Here is a 22,500-nt window from a genome sequence, read left to right as displayed (position 1 = left end):
GTTCACCTGCATGATCTACAACTGCATTTTTTGTTGTTCTTGTTTGTTCTGAACAGTTAAACTGTTAGATTCTTCATTTTCCGACATCTTTTGCACATTTGACCCCTTTCCATCAATGACTGTATGATTTTGAGATAATTTTTTTCAATTTAGGAACACAGCTATTAAAACAATATGCATTAAGCGCCGGGGGGTGAACATATGTTCAAAGTTTTCTTAGGTTGTTGAATTATTATTATTTTTCCATATGGTACTGCTCTTCGGAAGCAACACAAGACACAACACAATTTACCTTGATCTTCAAATGCACAAAAGTTTTCACGCCCCCGGCTCTTAACGCATATCGTTTCCTTCTGGTGCATCAGTGAATGTTTTAATAGCTGTGTTTGAGCCTCTGTGTGAAAAGACAGACAGTCACTGTGGTCAAATATGCAAAAGATGCCGGAAGAATCTGCAGGACACGGAGGATTTTTCTGAAACAAGGGACTTGTCTCCACAAACACTGTGAGCACTACATAAAAAAAACAACAACATGCATTTACTACAACCTTTCAAGATTTTTCACATATTCTACAAAGGGTGCCTAAAGTTTTGCACAGCGAAATTAGTAAGCTTTAACTGGTCTCGTATCTGACGACGACCCCCTCCCGTTTATGACTAGCGTGCATCTATTTCTCTGGAAGCGGGCGGCGGGCACCTGCTGAGCCGTCTCGATCCGCTCGTTCTCCAGCTCCAGCGCCTGAAAGCCCTGCAGAAGCACCTCCTCGGTGGACTCGGGCAGCGTCGCCGTGAACGAGGAGCGCAGCGAGCGAGACGTCAGGCCGCAGATGTCCTCGATGGGCAGCTGAGGACACGTTCGGAGAGGCATACAGTACATATTTAGAAAAAATTCACATTCGTGCGCTCATGGGCCAAAGACAAAAAGACGTGCCAAGCATAAAAACAATAAACGCAAACCTGCTCTACATTGCAGACTGAAAACATTTTCTATTTAATTTAATTGTTTTTGTTATTTTTTTTAGGCATATTTAAAACAAAAATCAATGTGACACGCTAAAATTACTATCAAATACTAATTAGTTGTAATTTAACTTTTTTTTTTTTAATTGCCACTTTTGCCTATTTGACGAATTTTGTACTAATTAAAACAATATAATTTTACACGCTCCCTTTCTCTTTCATATATTTTATTATGCACAAGCCAGAATAAACACGTCATTTGAATTTTTACAGAAATATATATATATATATATATATATATATATATATATATATATATATATATATATATATATATATATGACAATGCAACATTATTTCAAACAAAAGTTGACCTTTTATTCTCCAAAAACGTATTGGAAACCTTAGAGGTAGACACTTTAATTACGTTTAACGTGCTTTCTACAGACATCAAGTCACTTTTGTGAATTTCTTTTAATGCGTGCACGTATCTCATTTCATTTAATCTTGTCTTTTTAAATTATTTATTAATCTACCCCAGAAGTAACATTACATTAGTTAAAGTGCACTTTATGCAATGAAGATATTTAACTGTACTACTGTACACCGTAAGAGTTCTTATTTAACTTTGGTATTATATACTTGCTAGTTTAATGCTCTTTTTTATCTACTTATTTACATTTGTACTGTTTTTCTCATCAGACTGAAAGCCACAGGGGTTCTGCTGACCAAGAACTTATTAACTAGCATACCTAAGCATTATTAGTTCTTCTAAACACTGAAAAGCGAGTCTTGTTAAGCTAAACTGACTCATTTGCATACTGAATGGATCAAATACGTGGCACCCATTCACACAACAACAGATCTTAAACCACTAAACTCAACTCAACTAACCTAACCTAACCTAACCTAACCAGCCAGACGAGGGTCTGAACAGATCGAGTGCTCACCCTAGTGCTCTCTACTCTACAGCAAGTGTGTGTAGACATGAGAGGAGTGTGTTTGTGCTGCTAGCCGACACTAGCTAAGCCACAGCGCGCTCACCTCCGCGGGGAGAAGCGTGACTTCTGCGGCTGCGCGGATCTCGAGGATCGAGTCCGTCTGTTTCTCCGTTAACGGAGCCATCGGGTCCCCGCGACGGTCCCAGTGTGACAGCTTCTCCCGGGTTTCCTTGTCGGTGAGCTCCAGGAGACTCTGCTCGGCGGACGACGCCATCACGGCCAACAACATTCGACGTCACCTAAGCGGAAGCTGCTTCCGGGTTGGGCGGAGTCGGGAAGCAGGCAGCCAATCAACGAATCGCTTTCACTTCCACGACACGTATGATGATTAAAAAAAAAATCAACTCAACCAGACTGCACTGCATATACGTACGTTAAAATGTGTTTTATGAGTATTGGTTTTTCGTATAGAGTCTAATTGTGCTATAGACTCCATATACGAATATATATATATATATATATATATATATATATATATATATATATATATATATATATATATATATATATATATATACATATGTGCTATTTAGTTTTATTTTACAGACACACACACAAATATTTTGCACACCAAAAAAAAAAACTCTATACATACGAAAACAAACAAAAAAATTATATTTATTTATCTTTAAATTTTTGCGTATCTATAAAATGCAATGCAGTCTGGCTGATGAATCTTGTAAGATTATATATACAGTATATATATATATATATATATATATATATATATATATATATATATATATATATATATATATGATTTATTAATATTAATATATAATTTAATTTTTTTGTAATTTGTGCTTAATATAAAGATCAGTTTTTTATATATATATATATATATATATATATATATATATATATATATATATATATACACACACATACATATATATATATATACACATACATATATATATATATATATATTTATTTATTTGTTTTGTTTGTTTATATGCATGCACAAAATCTGGATCTAAGTGTGGAACTTCTACCATAAAGGCAATAAACTGCATTAAATTTTTTTAGCTTCGATCTTTATCTTCCACTTCTCAAACTCAGAGGCAAGCATTCACAAACGACAACGGGACAAGCAACTTTTATTTTTCCAGGGCAGGACATTATTCACAATTTCTCGTCTTTAAAACTCGGAATACAAAATACAACCGTAACGCCGTACACCGAAACAGTTTTTCGGAAGCGTTTTCCAGAAAATGGCATACAATAAAAATCGGATAAATTTGAAGTTTTTAATCTAAACAGCGATTCAAATCAAACTCGTGCATAAAGTGCAGTAGGTGCTATAAAAGTCGCTCATTGTGCACTTTTTGATTTTTTTTCCCATTTAACTAACATCCCTTTGTGCTTTCAGTCGGTCGACTTCATCGAGGTTAAACGAACTTGTGTCAGGACAGATCCACAGATCCATTTCTCCCTCCTGAATTCAACTTAAAACGTCACAGCTTTCTCGCAAAACTACGGGGCAAAAGGTCACATACTTCTAAGGGTGCACTTACATTATTGGGCTCCGTTCGGAATGGCGTACCAGCACCCCGCTATCATTCATGCTACGCGCCGAGCATCTCTTCTGTTAGCAAAGTACAACGACGTGTGGGAAAATACTGTTCAATCTGCAGGCGTACGCCACAGTCAAGCCTCTTCTGCTCTTCGAGGCCGCATTTATTTGATCAAAAATACAGTAAAAATTTTTACAATTTAAAATAACCTCTATGTTTAGCCTTCTTCAGCGTCAGCATCGCTGGAAGAGAGTAGCATGTAGTATGCGGCGAGCTAGTACTCCGTTCGAACAGGACAGGAGCGTTCGACAGTAAAATTGAGGAAGAACGACGGAAACCGCGTGACTTGCTTTCACGTAACTACAGGTGATCGAAGTCGTACTAAAACCCTAAAGACGAGGAGATAAAGTGACTCGAGGTGCACGAGACAGAGGAGCCATAAATAATCGTCAGCTGTTGGGATTCAAGGTGCTTCATGTACGGTATACGATGGGTTAGTGAAACCGGACTTTTACTATAATTCCGGCAGGGTTTTTTCGAGCCTGGTTTGCGGCCCGATGTTAACAAGCGGTGGGTTTTTTTCGGTTAAAGATGAAAACTAGCTGCATAAGGGCCTCGGGCCTCTTCGTCCGGTTTGTAGAAACGCGTCGGCGCTTTAATAGTGGAGTCCCTGCGGTGAATGGGTGCCGTCAGGATGCGGCGATCTACTCCAGTCCATCCGTTAACGTCTTGAGAAGCCGAGACGTTTTCAGCAGTCCATCCATGATATATATTGCTTTAAATGGGATTTGAACTCCGATTCGTGTCATTGTTACCTGAAACCTTTTTCGTTCGTTAAAACGAAGCCGAAACGGAACGCAAGTATTTTTTTGAAGAAATGATAAAAAAAATCATAATAATGAAATGGAAATTGAAATGTGCTTCATTTACAGCACGCGAACGACTAAAACTAAAAGAGCAATGCAATATGATCAAATAAAAATAAAACACTGTTATGAATAAAATTTGGCATTAAAAAAAAACTTCAGAATTAGAAACAACGCCCTGGAAAATAACTGAAATTAGTGCTAAAATGACTGAAACTAAAATGCTAAAAATAAATGATTTTTTTATATAAAATCTATAATAAAAAAAAAAAAAAAAAAATATATATATATATATATATATATATATATATATATATATATATAATCTATATATATATATATATATATATATATATATATATATATATATATATATATATATATATATATATATATAAAAAAAAATAATAAAAAAAAAAATAATAATAAATGAATATATATAAATAATATATATATATATAATATGATTTTATATATATATAAAACAAAACTAAACAGAAATAAACAAAACAAAAAACTTAATTAAAAAGCACATTACTAAATTTGGTTTGAAAAAAATTAAACATTTAAAAACAAAAATTTAAACTGGACAAAAATAAAAATAAATACTAGTTCAAAATAGTAATAATCCATAACATCTCTTCCTCCAGTGAAAATGTGTTCTGGTGTGAATCAGGAGAGAACCGTTCACTAAACGGCTCTAAACTAACACGTTTCTGTCTGGATATAAACTCTTTTTTAACTGGAGAAAGCGTTATTACGGATTACTTTGTCTTCTCCAGACGTGAACCGACCGACTGCGCACTATCGCCACGTTTTCTGACGGCACCCATTCGCGTCGCGCAATTTCTCCAGACCCGACGCGGAAGCTTTCAGTCGCGCGGGTCGCTGATCTCCAGGTGGTCGGGGATGGGGAGGCCCGTGAGGACGGTCAAGCACTTGTTCCACACGCTGAACACGGGGCAGACGGGCTGCGAGAAGGCGATGTCGAAGGTGTACAGGTGCTGCGTGCCGGCGGCGTCGTAGAAGGCCAGCGAGCCCGAGTCGTAGTCCAGCAGCACGCCCAGGCGCCTCATGTGAGGAGACGGCTCGATGGGAAACTCCTTGCTGTTGTGACGCACCGCCCACGACGTGTTACAGCGGCTCAGTACCCACGAGGCCGAGTCCTTACCCACCCAGCCGTGCTTGGGAGCCGACTTGTAGGCGATACCGATAGCGAACCTAGAAAGAAGAACGAGACACCTTACTAGCTTTTAATGAATGCATTTACTAATGGTAACATTCGTTTGAGATAAGATTAATAAACAGTGCAATTAATGCAACGCATTAAATAATGGCACCTTAATGTAATGTTGCACCTCTATTTAGACAATAATTATATATATTTTAATATATATAATTAAAATATTATACATATTATATATAATTATATATATTTTAATTTAATAATATTTTTTCATGATTTTGAGCCTCCTGCTCACCAAAGCGGTTTTTATTTGATTTAAAATGCATTAAAAAATGGCAAATATTATTGTAATTTAAAATAGCTTTTCTCGGACTGAATATGCGTTAAAATGTAATTTATTTAATTTACTTATTGTTCAGTTTCAGTCATTTTTGTACTTCGAGTTAAATGTATTTATTTCGTTTAGTTGCCAAAACAACATTTATATTTGTATTATTAAACAGCATTTAATATTTTATTTTATTTTAGTACTTCAAATTTTACCTTTAAGTTGGTTATTATTAATAAATGAATTAATTAATAAAAATCCGGTGATACATTTTACTTTTCAGGATTCAGTATCAAGTTAAAAAGGACAGATTTTGATTATTTGCGTACATTTATGTACTTAAAAATGCATTTTAAATTTACTGCAAAATATATAAATATTATTATTAAAAAGTAAAGACAATATTATTACTTATATATTATGACTAACGCTGTCAAATGATTAATTGTGATTTATCACATCCAAAATATATATATATATATATATATATATATTTTTTTTTTTACATAACATATGTGTGTGTACTGTATATATTTATTATGTAAACATAGAAATATATTGTTTATATATTTAATAAATGTATATAATGTATATATATATATATATATATATATATATATGTATATATAAAATTGTCGATATAATAATATACATATATACAAATATTTTCTAAATATATACTGTATGTGTGTGTATTTATATATACACCTAATAAATATATACAGTTTAAAAATGTCAATTTTATTAATCATTTGATAGCAATAATTATGATTAAAAATGATGTTTCTGTGGAGACTTAATATATATATATATATATATATATATATATATATATATATATATATATATATATATATATATATATATATATATATATATATATATATATATATATATATATATATATATATATTTTTTTTTTTATTAATTCATTAATATTTTTTTAATAAATTTATTAATAATAACCAACTTAAGGTAAAATTTGAAGTACTAAAATAAAATAAAATATTAAATGCTCTTTAATAAAACAAATATAAATGTTGTTTTGGCAACTAAATGAAATAAATACATTTTAACTCAAGTACAAAAATGACTGAAACTGAACAATAAGTAAATTAAATATGATTAAATAAAATGTAAATAAAATGCAAAATAAAATATAAGATGAAAAACTTATATAAATATATATAAAAACAAATACCAATAAAAGTTAGAAATGCTTTTTAAAAATAAATAAATAAATAAATAAATAAATCAACAGAAAACCTGAAATGATAAACATTCAAGCTATTTCAAAACTGTAATAAATAATATAGCAATACATAAATAACACTAAAAGAAAGCGGTCTCGGTTTACCACGTGCTTCCTCCGATCAGAACCTCCCAGTAATGTCTGCCGCTGTCGATGAACACGTTCCCCGTCACGCCGTAGTTCCCCGTGCTGCCGAAGCGGTCCTGAGCGTGGCTCTTCATGGACGAGGCCTCGTCCCGCTCCACCGTCAGGTTATCGTGGGACACCTTCAGCTTCCTGTGAGCAGACTTCGGGTCCAGCTTAAACGGCTGACCTGCCCATCAGACCAAACATGAACGATTCACGGCGTTACTTCACCATTATATATTAGATAAACCTGCATTAGATGTGTTGCCATGACAACAGACCGAACTGAAATATGAGTAGGCGTTGGAAAATATTGATGATAATTGATAAAGCTAAAAGTGAAATAAGAATAAATAATAGCTAAATATAAAACAAATACACGAAAAATTGTATTTATTAAATGAAATAGTTTATTGAGATGAAATGCGTTATTAAAATAAAGCTGAAATAAAAAGCTGCATTAAATTCGATTAAATATTTGAAGGCAAATCTAACTCAAATTTATAAAATATATAAACGTTTTAAACGAAAAGTAGACATGTTGCCATAGCAACTTACAAAGCCGAAATCAAATAAATATTAGCCTAAACTTAAAAAAAAATAAATAACACCTGAAAATGAAAAAACGTTTCCATAGCAACTAATCGAACTGAAATACGTTTAAGCCGTATTACAATTAGTGAAACTAAAACTGAATTAAAAATAAAATGAATGATAAATAAAAAAAAGTCACTAAACTATAGAAAAAATATCATAATACTGAACTATGAAAAATACTGAATTAACTGAAGTGAAGCTGAAATAGACTGCGGTGCAAGAAGCTGAAATAATAGAATAAAACATTAGATGAAAAACCTACAGAAATAGTGAGCACAAAAAAAACTAGTTTAAATTAAATTAAAAATTAACAAGTTTAAATTAAGTTTAAAATTTATATATATATACACACACACATACACACACACACTGCAGTACAAGAAGCTGAAATAATAGAATAAAACATTAAATGCGTGCACAAAAAAACCACGTTTAAATTGAAGCGGCAAAATGACTAAAACTAAACGGATAGCGATGTTCCTAAAACATGAAGGAGGACTCACTGTTGGTCTTCAGTTTGGCCGGAGGACTGCTGCGGCTCCCGGCCTGGTTCAGGGCCTTCACGATGAAGATGTACCTGGTGCCGCTCTGCAGGCCGTGGACCGTGTAGTGATTCTGCTTGATGTTGGGCACGATCATCCAGCTGTCCATCGAGTTACACAGACCTGAAACGACACACGCTCTCAGACACGGCCCGCTTACAGAAGAAAAAGACGCATGTGTGCATGGAGAAATAAACCGTGCTCAAACGAACATCACTGGTGCGAAATCACAAAAATATAATAGTAAATGGACTGAAAGCGCTGAAAGACAATTGAAATAAATCAAAGCCAATTCTATGTTAGTCCATCCAGGCCACGGCGACTGGACCAATCAATGAAGCCGACATTAACTAACTGAAATATAGCTGAAAAATAAAACGATCGAATCGAAATAAAATACAAGTGTTTGATGAGAACCTAGCATTTTTTTTTATTTATATTAAATAATCTCCACCTGCTTCTCCGTTAGGATTTTTGATGAAATGAAGGAATATGCTGCAGAATATGCCTCAATAGAAATACTTAAAACTGAAAATACAGAAAGGTGATCGCCGCGAGCGCTTTTTTACACTGTTTTGACAATCTGTTACAATTGTTGCTTTTTGCAATTAAAATTTTTTTTTTTTAAAGATTTAAATTTAAATCTTCTGGTGAAATCAGGCATTATAATGACTAACAAGTAAGATATATTATATATTATATTCAGTATTATGGGTTAATTGCTAATTATATGCATTATGCTAATGTTGCTATGTCCCCATTTACCTTTTTTTTTTTTTCACAAAAATTGTATATACCAAAAAAAAAAAAAAAGTTGCATGTTGCAAATAAAGTTTGATTTGTCATGAAGTCCTGTGCTCCTGAAGTAATCACATCTACGCTCAACACTCAACTCAAACACATTTTCAGGGATTTCTGGGCCGTGTTTGATCTCGTGTCGTAACGGCCCCCCGGGGCCCGCCGCGCTTCAAACAAAGGGCTGGACTGATAATAAAATCCCAGCCGGACTTGATTCGATGCTCGACGTTACGGCCCGGACACAGACGCTCGCCTGCACTGAGATCCGGCTCGGTTTGTAAAAGAAGAGTTAAGTAATAATGTATAGTAAAACAAATAGTAATAATATTCAATGAAAAACATAAATTGAAATATGCTTTAGGGTGAAGTACTAAAGCTAACTAAACTAAATCTGAAAAAAATATATTTATATAATTTTACTATAAATCTATAAATCTATATATATATATATATATATATATATATATATATACACACACTGAATGCATATTTCAGTTCACGTTTTTAATACATATATATATATATATATATATATATATATTTATAAATATATATATATATTTATAAAAATATATATATATATATATATATATATATATATATATATATATATATATATATATATATATATATATATATAAAATACAAAAAATATAAGTATATTTTATAAATATAAATAAAACTATATATATATATATAATGTATATACACTATATTAAAAATGTGAACTGAAACAAAAATATATATTTATCAAATTAAAAGCATATTTCAGTGAAAAACTATATATATATATATATATATATATATATATATATATATATATATATATATATATATATATATATATATATATATATATAAATATTTATATATATATATATATAAAGGTTAAGTATTTTTTCATCCATCCAGGAAATCCTAAATAATTTTGGGCCAAATTCACAAAAAATAAAAGAAAGAAACCTTACTATTAAAATAATATTATTACAAATGTAATAATTTACTGGGATAGAAATAAAATAGCAAAATATTTAATCAAAAACCTAAACTTTAAAAACATGTTGCTATGGCAGCTAACCGAACTGAAATATGTTTATTTTATTATTTTAGTTCTACAAAAAAAAAACAGCTATATATTTATCCCTACTATTCATTAAACCCTAAATGATGTTGCTATTAGAACAAAGTCCTAAACATGAAGAAAAACACATTAAACTATTAAAAATTGATTGATTTAATTAACTGAAATTAATCTGAATTAAAATACAACAAAAATAAATATAATAAGCTGAAATAAAATTATATATATATATAATAATAAAAAAAAAAAAAAAAAAAAAAAAAAAAATAATAATAATAATAATAATAATAATAATATATATATAATATATATATATATATATATATAAATAAAAATTCGGCAGTGGGTATAGATGTTGGTGTATCGCACAGAGGTAGCGTTAATATCGCTAACGCAGACTATGACGAAAAATGTTGATTTGTGTTTCAGATTAATAAGACAGGACGACAAAAATCAATTATCGATAACTACGACTATATAAACATCCAGTTTCGACGAGACTAAAATGTATTGAAAAATAAAAAATAATAAAAAAAATAAATAAAAACTTTTAATCGACTAAAACTTGATGAACACTAAGGCTGACTAAATGTGATAAATACTTAAATTTAAAATACGGTCATTTTTGAACGCGACGCTACCGGTCTAATCGGATTCAATGATCTATGCTAAGCTACGCTAAAAGTGCTATCGCCGGACCCGGAGAGCGAGCGAACGGATTGGAAAACGGTAAAACTTAGCTGGAGCACGAGCCTACGTCCAAAAGATCACTTACTGACGACGTTGGTCTGGCCGGTGGAGATGGTGTACTGCAGCTCGTACGAGACCACGCTGAACTCGTCCTCTGACGTCCAGTGAACGCTGATGGTGTCGTGAGACGCCGTGCACAGCTCCTCGCGGATAGAGGGAGCGTTCGGAGCTGGGAGACGACACAAAGCAGACGGGACCGACTCAAACGCTGCGTGCAAAACACACGCCGGAGACACCAAAGCATGCAACGTGAAATAAACGTCGTTACCAGCTACGGATCTGAGATCTCGCCGCGTGAGCAACTAATCACCCCTAGACAGATGAGACGATAGCTTATGGTAAGGTTTCTCGCAGTACCAGAAGAATGAACGAGCGAATAAAATAATAAATGCAATTAAAAAATGCATTCAAGACTATTATACGTTAAACGAACTGAAACGAAAAACCACAAAAACAGTTGTTTCTTGATATGTAATAAATGTGAACTGAAATGCAATCCAATACATTTTTTATCATTTATAATATTTCTCCTTTAAAATTAGCTTAGCTTTACAAAAATAAGGTATAAAAATACCTAAAATAATAATAATATAATATATAATATATATACATATACACATACACACACACATATGTATATATAACCTACTAAAGTGACAAAAATATAATTAGAACTAAAATTAAAATGAAAACAGGAAATATAAATATATTATATGAAATTAAATTAAACCTCTCTCTCTCTACATATATCAGTGATGTCAAAGGATTAATCGAATTCAAAATAAAAGTTTGTGTGTGTTTTGTTTATATTTACAATTTATATATAATAAAAATATAAACATTTAAAAAAATATATATATATATATATTTTTAACTAAAGTAATAAATAATAATAATTAGTGAATAATAATAATAATAATAAATAGTATTATTATTTACTAAATAATTAGAATTTTTTAAAGATACATAATCCACTGCAAAATATATATATAGAATATATATTATATAACTAAATTACAAACATCTAATAAACAATATATATCATAATATGTATTGTATTGCTATTTACTCAAAATAAAATAAAGCTTGCATAGCTGCACTCCTTTACATTCTTGTTTTTGCATAAAATGTTGTGGGTCTTAAACGGCAAACATACGAGGTGACTATTATTAGCATGAAGTGATTGTGAGCAGCAACAGAGAGTCGCTGGCAGAGAGACGAAGCAGACGGCGTGTTTGATGACTCCCTCAAGACGTCCGTCTGCCGCCACGCCGAGATAAAAAAGGGCAGAAGAACACATCTACTTCGTCTCGGCCGCCGTTCTCTGACAACACTCGACTGACGCATAAACGTGACTCCGGTTACAGTCTGTGAATCGGACGCTTTCTTAAAATGCTTTAAAAGAAACCTTGAGGCCTGAGATGTTTGATAACAGAACAAAAAATGCATTGATTTGAGGTAAAAAAAAATTATTTTAAAAATGAATGCACTGGCAGCTGTCGAAGTTCAAAGCGTAAAAGTAACCGATTAAATTGTTTAATAATTAAATAAATCACTACTTGCAGCCATCGTTTTAATTACACTCTTGTAATTATTTTATTTTCATCCAACCAGGCAGTAGATAAATACACTATTATACATCAGTGGGCAAAGGTTTAGTCTAATGATGAATTTTTTAATATTTTTTAAAAAAGTATTATCTGTTCAGAAGAGCTGCATTTATTTCTTATCAAAATACAGTAAAAGTAGTGAAACGTTACAATAATTTAAAATAGCTGTTTTTTATGTGAACCTATGTTAAAATGTTTTTTTTTGCCGATGCCGATTCGTTTGAACTTTTAATGCATCATTTTAATCGCTTTAATGCAATTCAACGCATCTTTAAATGAATAAAACTCATTTATTTGCTAACCCCATACTTTTGAACGTTAGCGCATAGCATTTTCCCCCGAAGACTGCAGCAATGACGCTGAAAATTCACATAAATATATTAATTTTCGAATATATCCGCAAAGAAAACTGTCGTTTTACATTTTAAATAATATTTCACAATTTCTACCGCATTTTTTGATCCGATAAAAGCATCCCCGCCCGAACACGAAAGACCAATGTTTTTTCTGAAACGTTGAAAGGCATGACCGAAGCGGTGAAGAGGTGAACTGACCTGTGAGGTAATCCAGACCCTCCAGCATCTTCTTCTCTCTGGAAAAGTCCAGCGCGAACGCGTCGAACGTGTCGTTCAGGTTGATCTCTGGGATCAGGACCTGTGAGGACGCCGTCGCCATCGACACTCTGGGATCACATTTCAAACACGAAACGAAATAAACAGACTGCAACCGTTTACAGCGGCGAGGCACGTTAATAAACGCAACGTTAAATGTGCCGGAATTAGCCATTTTTCACCCGAAGACCCTCGGGTACCTTTCTAGTAACTGGTAAAGTGATGCATTACTTCATTTAGAAGGAAATATCCAATAAATAACAAATAAATCCAGTTTCTTTCTGATGTATTGACTGGGATTTCTGGTGAGCTCTGAGCGCTGATCTTACTGTAGTACTATATAAATACGCTATTACTCACCTGCACTTTCAGCATTCCTCATAATCCATAAGAACAGTCAAGAAAATTATGCGAACCGTCAATAATTAAATACATTGAATAAGAAAAATATACAGAAAATGTTAATATTATTAACCAACGTCTTTGCTCCTGCACCTTCGATGATCTGGTTTTACGGGAGCCCATTTCTGCCACTGAGTAAGAATGTAAAAAATGATTTTTTATCTCACAATTCTTTGTTTTACGTGTTATAAAGTCAGAATTGCGAGACGTAAAATCACAATTGCGAGTTAAATTAAAAATTGCGAGACATAAAATCACAATTGCGAGTTAAAATTAAGAATTGCGAGACGTAAAATCACAATTGCGAGTTAAAATTAAAAATTGCGAGATCGAAAAATCACAATTGCGAGTTAAAATTAAAAATTGCGAGACGTAAAATCAAAATTGCGAGTTAAAATTAAGAACTGCGAGGCGTAAAATCACAATTGCGAGTTAAAATTAAAAATTGCGAGATCGAAAATCACAATTGCGAAGTTAAAATTAAAATTTATAATAGATCGAAAAATCACAATTGCGAGTTAAAATTAAAATTGCGAGACGTAAAATCACAATTGCGAGTTAAAATTAAGAATTGCGAGAAAAATCACAATTGCGAGTTAAAATTAAGAATTGCGAGACGTAAAATCACAATTGCGAAAAATTAAAAATTATGATCGAAAAATCACAATTGCGAAGTTAAAATTAAAATTGCGAGACGTAAAATCACAATTGCGAGTTAAAATTAAGAATTGCGAAATCTAAAAATCACAATTGCGAGTTAAAATTAAGAATTGCGAAATCTAAAAATCACAATTGCGAGTTAAAATTAAAAATTGTGAGATCGAAAAATCACAATTATGAGTTAAAATTAAGAATTGCAAATCTAAAATCACAATTCGAGTTAAAATTAAGAATTGCGAGCGTAAAATCACAATTGCAAGTTAAATTAAAAATTAGAGACATAAATCACAATTGCGAGTTAAAATTAAAAATTGCGAGATCGAAAAGTCACAATTGCTAGTTAAAATTATTAATTAGGGCGTAAATCACAATTATGAAGTTAAAATTAAGAATTGCGAAATCTAAAATCACAATTGCAGTTAAAATTAAGAATTGCGAGACATAAATTAAAATTAAGTTAAAATGAAGAATTAAGAGATCTAAAATCACAATTGCGAGTTAAAATTAAGAATTGCGAAATCTAAAAATCACAATTGCAGAGTTAAAATTTAAAATTGTGAGATCGAAAAATCACAATTGCGAGTTAAAATTAAGAATTGCGAAATCTAAAATCACAATTGCGAGTTAAAATTAAGAATTGCGAGACGTAAAATCACAATTGCGAGTTAAAATTAAAAATTGCGAGAGATCGAAAAGTCACAATTGCTAGTTAAAATTAAGAATTATAGAGTAAAATCACAATTGCGAGTTAAAATTAAGAATTGCGAAATCTAAAATCACAATTGCGAGTTAAAATTAAGAACTGCGAGACGTAAAATCACAATTGCGAGTTAAAATTAAAAATTGCGAGATCGAAAAATCACAATTGCGAGTTAAAATTAAGAATTGCAAGACGTAAAATCACAATTGCGAGTTAAAATTAAGAATTGCGAAATCTAAAATCACAATTGCGAGTTAAAATTAAGAACTGCGAGATGTAAAATCACAATTGCGAAGTTAAATTAAAAATTATGAGATCGAAAAATCACAATTACGAGTTAAAATTAAGAATTGCAAGAAAAATCACAATTGCGAGTTAAAATTAAGAATTGCGAAATCTAAAAATCACAACTGCGAGTTAAAATTAAAAATTGTGAGATCGAAAAATCACAATTGCGAGTTAAAATTAAGAATTGACGTGAAATCACAATTGCGAGTTAAAATGAAGAATTACGAGATCTAAAATCACAATTGCGTTGTTAAAATTAAGAATTGCGAAATCTAAAAATCATTAAAATTAAGAATTGCGAGATCTAAAAATCACAATTGTGAGTTAAATTAAGAATTGCGAATCTAAAATCACAATTTGCGAGTTAAAATTAAGAATTGCGAGGCGTATCACAATTGCGAGTAAAAATTAAGAATTGCGAGATCTAAAATCACAATTGTTAAAATCACAATTAAAAATAAAATCACAATTTGCGAGTTAAAATTAAGAATTATTTAGACGTAAAATCACAATTGCAAGTTAAAATGAAGAATTGCGAGATCTAAAATCACAATTGCGAGTTAAATTAAGAATTGCGAGATCTAAAATCACAATTTATGCGTTAAAATTAAGAATTACGCAAATCTAAAATCACAATTCGCGAGTTAAAATTAAGAACTGCGAGACGTAAAATCACAATTGCGAGTTAAAATTAAAAATTATAGATCGCACAATTGCGAAAGTTAAAATTAAGAATTGCAAGACGTGAAAATCACAATTGCGAGTTAAAATTAAGAACTGCGAGATGTAAAATCACAATTGCATGAAGTTAAAATTAAAAATTGCGAGATCGAAAAATCACAATTGCGAGTTAAAATTAAGAATTGCGAAATCTAAAATCACAATTGCGAGTTAAAATTAAGAATTATGAAATCTAAAAATCACAACTGCGAGTTAAAATTAAAAATTGTGAGATCGAAAAATCACAGTTGCGAGTTAAAATTAAGAATTAAGTAGACGTAAAATCACAATTGCGAAAGTTAAAATTAAAAATTGTGAGATCGAAAAATCACAATTGCGAGTTAAAATTAAGAATTGCGTAAATCTAAAATCACAATTGCGAGTTAAAATTAAGAATTGCAGGCGTAAAATCACAATTGCAAGTTAAATTAAAAATTGCAGACATAAATCACAATTGCGAGTTAAAATTAAAAATTGCGAGATCGAAAAGTCACAATTGCTAGTTAAAATTAAGAATCAGACGTAAATCACAATTGCGAGTTAAAATTAAGAATTGCGAAATCTAAAATCACAATTGCGAGTTAAAATTAAAAATTGCGAGATCGAAAAGTCACAATTGCTAGTTAAAATTAAGAATTGCGTAGACGTAAAATCACAATTGCGAGTTAAAATTAAGAATTGCGAAATCTAAAATCACAATTGCGAGTTAAAATTAAAATTATGAGACATAAATTAAAATTATGAGTTAAAATGAAGAATTGCGAGATCTAAAATCACAATTACGAAGTTAAAATTAAGAATTGCGAAATCTAAAAATCACAATTATAGTTAAAATTTAAAATTGTGAGATCGAAAAATCACAATTGCGAAGTTAAAATTAAGAATTGCGAAATCTAAAATCACAATTGCGAGTTAAAATTAAGAATTGCGAGACGTAAAATCACAATTGCGAGTTAAAATTAAAAATTGCGAGATCGAAAAGTCACAATTGCTAGTTAAAATTAAGAATTGCGAGACGTAAAATCACAATTGCGAGTTAAAATTAAGAATTGCGAAATCTAAAATCACAATTTGCGATTAAAATTAAGAACTGCGAGACGTTTTGCGCGAGTTAAAATTAAAAATTGCGAGATCGAAAAATCACAATTGCGAGTTAAAATTAAGAATTGCAAGACGTAAAATCACAATTGCGAGTTAAAATTAAGAATTGCGAAATCTAAAATCACAATTGCGAGTTAAAATTAAGAACTGCGAGATGTAAAATCACAATTGCGAGTTAAAATTAAAAATTGCGAGATCGAAAAATCACAATTGCGAGTTAAAATTAAGAATTGCAAGACGTAAAATCACAATTGCGAGTTAAAATTAAGAATTGCGAAATCTAAAAATCACAACTACGAGTTAAAATTAAAAATTGTGAGATCGAAAAATCACAATTATGAGTTAAAATTAAGAATTGTGAGACGAAAATCACAATTATGAGTTAAAATGAAGAATTGCGAGATCTAAAATCACAATTGCGAGTTAAAATTAAGAATTGCGAAATCTAAAAATCACAATTGCGAGTAAAATTAAGAATTGCGAGATCTAAAAATCACAATTGTGAGTTAAATTAAGAATTGCGAGATCTAAAATCACAATTTGCGAGTTAAAATTAAGAATTGTGAGACGTAAAATCACAATTGCGAGTAAAAATTAAGAATTGCGAGATCTAAAATCACAATTATGAGATCTAAAATCACAATTGCGAGTTAAATTAAGAATTGCGAGATCTAAAATCACAATTTGCGAGTTAAAATTAAGAATTGCGAGACGTAAAATCACAATTGCAAGTTAAAATGAAGAATTGCGAGATCTAAAATCACAATTGCGAGTTAAATTAAGAATTGCGAGATCTAAAATCACAATTTGCGAGTTAAAATTAAGAATTGCGAAATCTAAAATCACAATTGCGAGTTAAAATTAAGAACTGCGAGATCTAAAATCACAATTGCGAAGTTAAAATTAAAAATTGCACGAGATCGAAAAATCACAATTGCGAGTTAAAATTAAGAATTGCAAGATCGTAAAATCACAATTGCGAGTTAAAATTAAGAACTGCGAGATGTAAAATCACAATTGCGAGTTAAAATTAAAAATTGCGAGATCTAAAAATCACAACTCAAGTAGTTAAAATTAAAAATTGTGAGATCGAAAATCACAATTGCGAGTTAAAATTAAGAATTGCGAGACGTAAAATCACAATTGCGAGTTAAAATGAAGAATTGCGAGATCTAAAATCACAATTGCGAGTTAAAATTAAGAATTGCGAAATCTAAAAATCACAATTGCGAGTTAAAATTAAGAATTACAGATCTAAAAATCACAATTATGAGTAAAAATTAAGAATTACGAGATCTAAAATCACAATTGTGAGTTAAATTAAGAATTATGAGATCTAAAATCACAATTTGCGAGTTAAAATTAAGAATTGCGAGACGTAAAATCACAATTGCGAGTAAAAATTAAGAATTGCGAGATCTAAAATCACAATTGCGAGATCTAAAATCACAATTGCGAGTTAAATTAAGAATTGCGAGATCTAAAATCACAATTTGCGAGTTAAAATTAAGAATTGCGAGACGTAAAATCACAATTGCAAGTTAAAATGAAGAATTGCGAGATCTAAAATCACAATTGCGAGTTAAAATGAAGAATTGCAGTAGTAAAATCACAATTGAGAGTTAAAATGAAGAATTGCAAAATCTAAAAATCACAATTGCGAGTTAAATTAAGAATTGCGAGATCTAAAATCACAATTTGCGAGTTAAAATTAAGAATTGCGAGACGTAAAATCACAATTGCGAGTTATAAAGTACAAATACTATATTATATTATATTATTATAATTGAGTTTACACCACACAATTTAGATTTTTTTTCTCAAAACTGCAAGTTTACATTTCACAATTTGGAAAAAAAAAATATCTGAATTGTGAGTTAAAAAAGTAACAATAACCTTTCTTTTATTTTGCATTCAGTTGCGGAAACGGGCTTCCGTACGTGTTTTTGTGCCGCCTAGTGGCTTAGATGGGCGTCTTCAGCCCTAGCGCTAGTTCGTTCTTCTGTAGTTTGGCTTTCGTAGGTAAGGCCAGCTCACCGCTCGGAGATGCTCTTTGCGGTCTGCAGGAATCGAGCGTGATCCGTCTCTTTCAGAGCCAGATCGGCCTGAGCAATGAGCGAGGACGACCTCTCCACAAACTGCTTACAGTTAGCGATCTGCTGCGCTAGCTTCCTCAAACGAACCACCTACAGACAGACACAGGTTACGAGGACCCAACGAGCTTCTGCAGGTCCTTTTAAGACCAAACGTAAAGAACTAAATGAAGGAATGTTTACGCAGGAAGACAGAACATAAAAATAAAAAAAATAACTACAATAAAAATGTTAAATAAAAATAAACACTAAAAATTATTGCTTGCAATAAGATGAACGGAAATTAAATAAAATTAGTTTTTATTTCAGCTAGTACTACAATCTGAAAACTACATAGCAATAAAAAAAATTATAAAAAATAATGCAATATAAATTACCATAACTTTGACTAAAATTAAACTGAATCTGAAAATATCTAAATAAAATGTAAATATAGTAAATATAGTAAAATAATAAAATAAATATAGTAAAATAAAGTGCTGTAAAATGATTATTCGTGATTAATCATATTCAAGTTTCAGTTTACAGAATAAATAAATGTGTACTGTGTATATTTATTATTAGTATGCCTATATAAATACACACAAATACAGTATTTACTTAGAAAATATTTACATGCATTTACATATATATATTTATATTCATACAAGTTATATTACATATAAATATATTTAATATATTTTAAAAAATTCTTAAATATTTAAATAGATGTGTATACATAAAAATACACACAGTACACACTCACATATATTAAGACAAAAATGATTTTGAATTAAATTGTTTGACATTACTAATATAAAACTATATAAAAATAAATAGCTCTGATCCCAACTGTTAGAAAATACAGAAATAACTTTTATTGTATTGTAACTTTTACTGCAAAAAAAAAAAAAGAGTTTCCTAAATCAAGAGATATGTTTACTTGAGAAACAAAATGAGATTATATATTATTATATATATTATATGATTATATATATGAAATGAGCATCTGATTAAAACAAGAAAAATCGACTCCTATCAGAAGGTCTTTGGCAAAACAACTTTTATTTCTATCGCAAACAATTAAGGTCGACCTGAAACCACTTCGGCAGATCACTTTTAGTCGAGTAAAAAATGATAAAAAAATTTTAGATTTTGTGTAAATATATTTTAACCACTTAAAAGATGTTTCTATGTCAATATCTGTTAAAACGTCATTTATTTCCGCGTTCGCAGCTGATTTTTTTTTTTGCATGGTTAACGCAAGCGTCACGTGACCCTGACAGGATCTGTTTTCAGAGCTCGCCGATGAACAGAAGAAGAGCTTGAGCTGAAATAGAGCTCTTTGGTATTACGGTGACCTTTGAGGGGTCGAACTGGTCCGCGCTCGGCTACCTTTCCTTCTTTGATCTTGGTGCCGATGATTTGTCTCCTCTGCTGTACGATGTTCATCAGCGTGTCGCACTCCTCGGCCAGCTTGCTCTCCTGATGAGCCGCGTTGTGCTGAAAGCAAGAAACAAAGAGCGGAGCAATTAAGGCTGAATCCACAGCTAAACAACAGTGATATAATAAAACGATCAATATTTGGTGAAAACTCACTATCCATTGAAGATATTCATCATTTTGATTATGTAATAAAAAGAAGATGATGTGGAATGAAAGCAGAGTAACATCGGTCTGGCTTTAAATAAACTTAAACTTAAAGTAAAAAAAAATACTTTAATGATTTACTTTATTAAAAACCCACTAATAAAGTAAAAAAATTTAAAAATATTCATTTCTTAAAATAAGAAAAACTAACTGAAGTATATATATATATATAATTTTATTTATTTATTTTTTCTTACTTTTTTGAAAATAGTAAAAATATATATATATATATATATATATATATATATATATATATATATATATATATATATATATATATATATATATATATATATGAGTTATTTGCAAAAACAATTTTTTTACTATTTTCAAAAATCATATTTTTTCAACATATTTCAAGGCATAATATTTCTTTTTAAAATAATAAACACAAAATGACTAAAAATGACTAAAACTTCAACATTTAAATGAAAGCTGACAATCTGAAAACAAGAATAAATTAAAAATAATGCACAAAAAGGTGCTAAAATGTATTTAAAATACAACTAAACTTGTTTTATTTGAGCCATTGAGGCAAACTGAAACTATCACATAAAAACAAAAACTAAAACTAATAAAAAGACAGAAAAACAACAGTGACTAAAATCAAAGTGAAAACTGGAAAATAAAAATAAAACACTAAAACTATACAAAGCCATTACTTGAAATACTTTTCTTTAAAATATGTACTTTAATTTAGTTACACACACACACACATATATATATATATATATATATATATATATATATATATATATATATATATATATATATATATATATATATATATATATATATAAATATATATATATATATATATATATATATATATATATATATATATATATATATATATATAAAAGCTGAATAATAAAAATAATCATAAAAAGATGATAAAAATTTAAATACAAAAACAGCAACTATAAAAAACATTTTCATTACTTGAAATAAGATACACATCATTTATTATTTATTTTTTTTTTATTTTACTTCAGTTAACTGCCAAGGCAACATTTCTTGTTTTCATTAAACACTAAAGCATCTAAACCTAAAAACAAAAATGAAGAGTAGAGTTATTTGCAAAAACAATTTTAGTAACCGTTTTAGTAACTATTTTCAAAAAAGGTGTTTTATCTTGACATTTTCCTTTAAGTAATATCAAGCGAATTCTTTTTTGGATTAGGCGAAAAAAATTCATCTGCCGCGCTAAAAGCCGTGTTTTGCTCTTTACCTCCACATGCTGACAGGTCTGGATGAGTTTGGCCATCAGGTTCTCCAGCTCACTGTTCCTCTTGATCAGGTTGCTGAGGTTGGAATCCAACATGTGCTGCAAGAAACAACAACAAGAGGCTCTTTTAAACGCGAGCCGGCGTCACATGAGCACCGTTTAAGTGAGCGGCGCGTCTCAATCATCTACCAGATATCCCCCGTCCATCACGAGCGTCTCCGGCGTCTGAAGCCGTCTGTCTCTGAGCTCGTCGAGCGCTAACGCTCATCGGGGGGAGGGAGGACAGCGTCTGCCGCCGATTTGGGTTTAACAACAAAAAAAAAAGAGCTCCAACCTCGTTTCGGCTTAACGTGAGCAAGAGAGAGCCAACGGCTTTTATTCAGCATTTCATGCATTTAATGCTAAATATTACACACGGCTTTCATGAGGGGTTAGAAAACTATACTACATGTTT

The 22,500-nt window shown here is 30.9% G+C and overlaps 2 protein-coding genes across 5 annotated transcripts in view; both read right to left on the bottom strand.

Moving 5' to 3' along the window:
• cog3 (component of oligomeric golgi complex 3) overlaps positions 1-2,210 on the bottom strand; it is a 22,459-nt gene extending 20,249 nt beyond the window's left edge. The window contains exons 1-2 of the mRNA XM_043230609.1: positions 2,005-2,210; positions 698-844 (exon numbers count right to left, since the gene is read on the bottom strand). Coding sequence (XP_043086544.1) covers positions 698-844; positions 2,005-2,190 — 333 coding nt within the window. The 5' untranslated portion in view covers positions 2,191-2,210. The remainder of the gene's footprint in view (positions 1-697; positions 845-2,004) is intronic.
• Positions 2,211-4,879: 2,669 nt separating this feature from the next.
• mid1 (midline 1) overlaps positions 4,880-22,500 on the bottom strand; it is a 44,360-nt gene continuing 26,739 nt past the window's right edge. For all 4 annotated transcript variants that reach the window (XM_043230621.1, XM_043230619.1, XM_043230620.1 and 1 more), the window contains 8 exons: positions 22,050-22,145; positions 20,564-20,671; positions 19,134-19,282; positions 13,169-13,296; positions 11,030-11,173; positions 8,337-8,498; positions 7,216-7,423; positions 4,880-5,565 (listed from right to left, as the gene is read on the bottom strand). In XM_043230621.1, coding sequence (XP_043086556.1) covers positions 5,217-5,565; positions 7,216-7,423; positions 8,337-8,498; positions 11,030-11,173; positions 13,169-13,296; positions 19,134-19,282; positions 20,564-20,671; positions 22,050-22,145 — 1,344 coding nt within the window. In that variant the 3' untranslated portion in view covers positions 4,880-5,216. The remainder of the gene's footprint in view (positions 5,566-7,215; positions 7,424-8,336; positions 8,499-11,029; positions 11,174-13,168; positions 13,297-19,133; positions 19,283-20,563; positions 20,672-22,049; positions 22,146-22,500) is intronic.

This window comes from Puntigrus tetrazona, unplaced genomic scaffold (genome assembly GCF_018831695.1).
Source record: "Puntigrus tetrazona isolate hp1 unplaced genomic scaffold, ASM1883169v1 S000000176, whole genome shotgun sequence".
NCBI classification, from domain to species: domain Eukaryota; kingdom Metazoa; phylum Chordata; class Actinopteri; order Cypriniformes; family Cyprinidae; genus Puntigrus; species Puntigrus tetrazona.
This window is presented reverse-complemented; position numbering and strand designations above follow the sequence as displayed.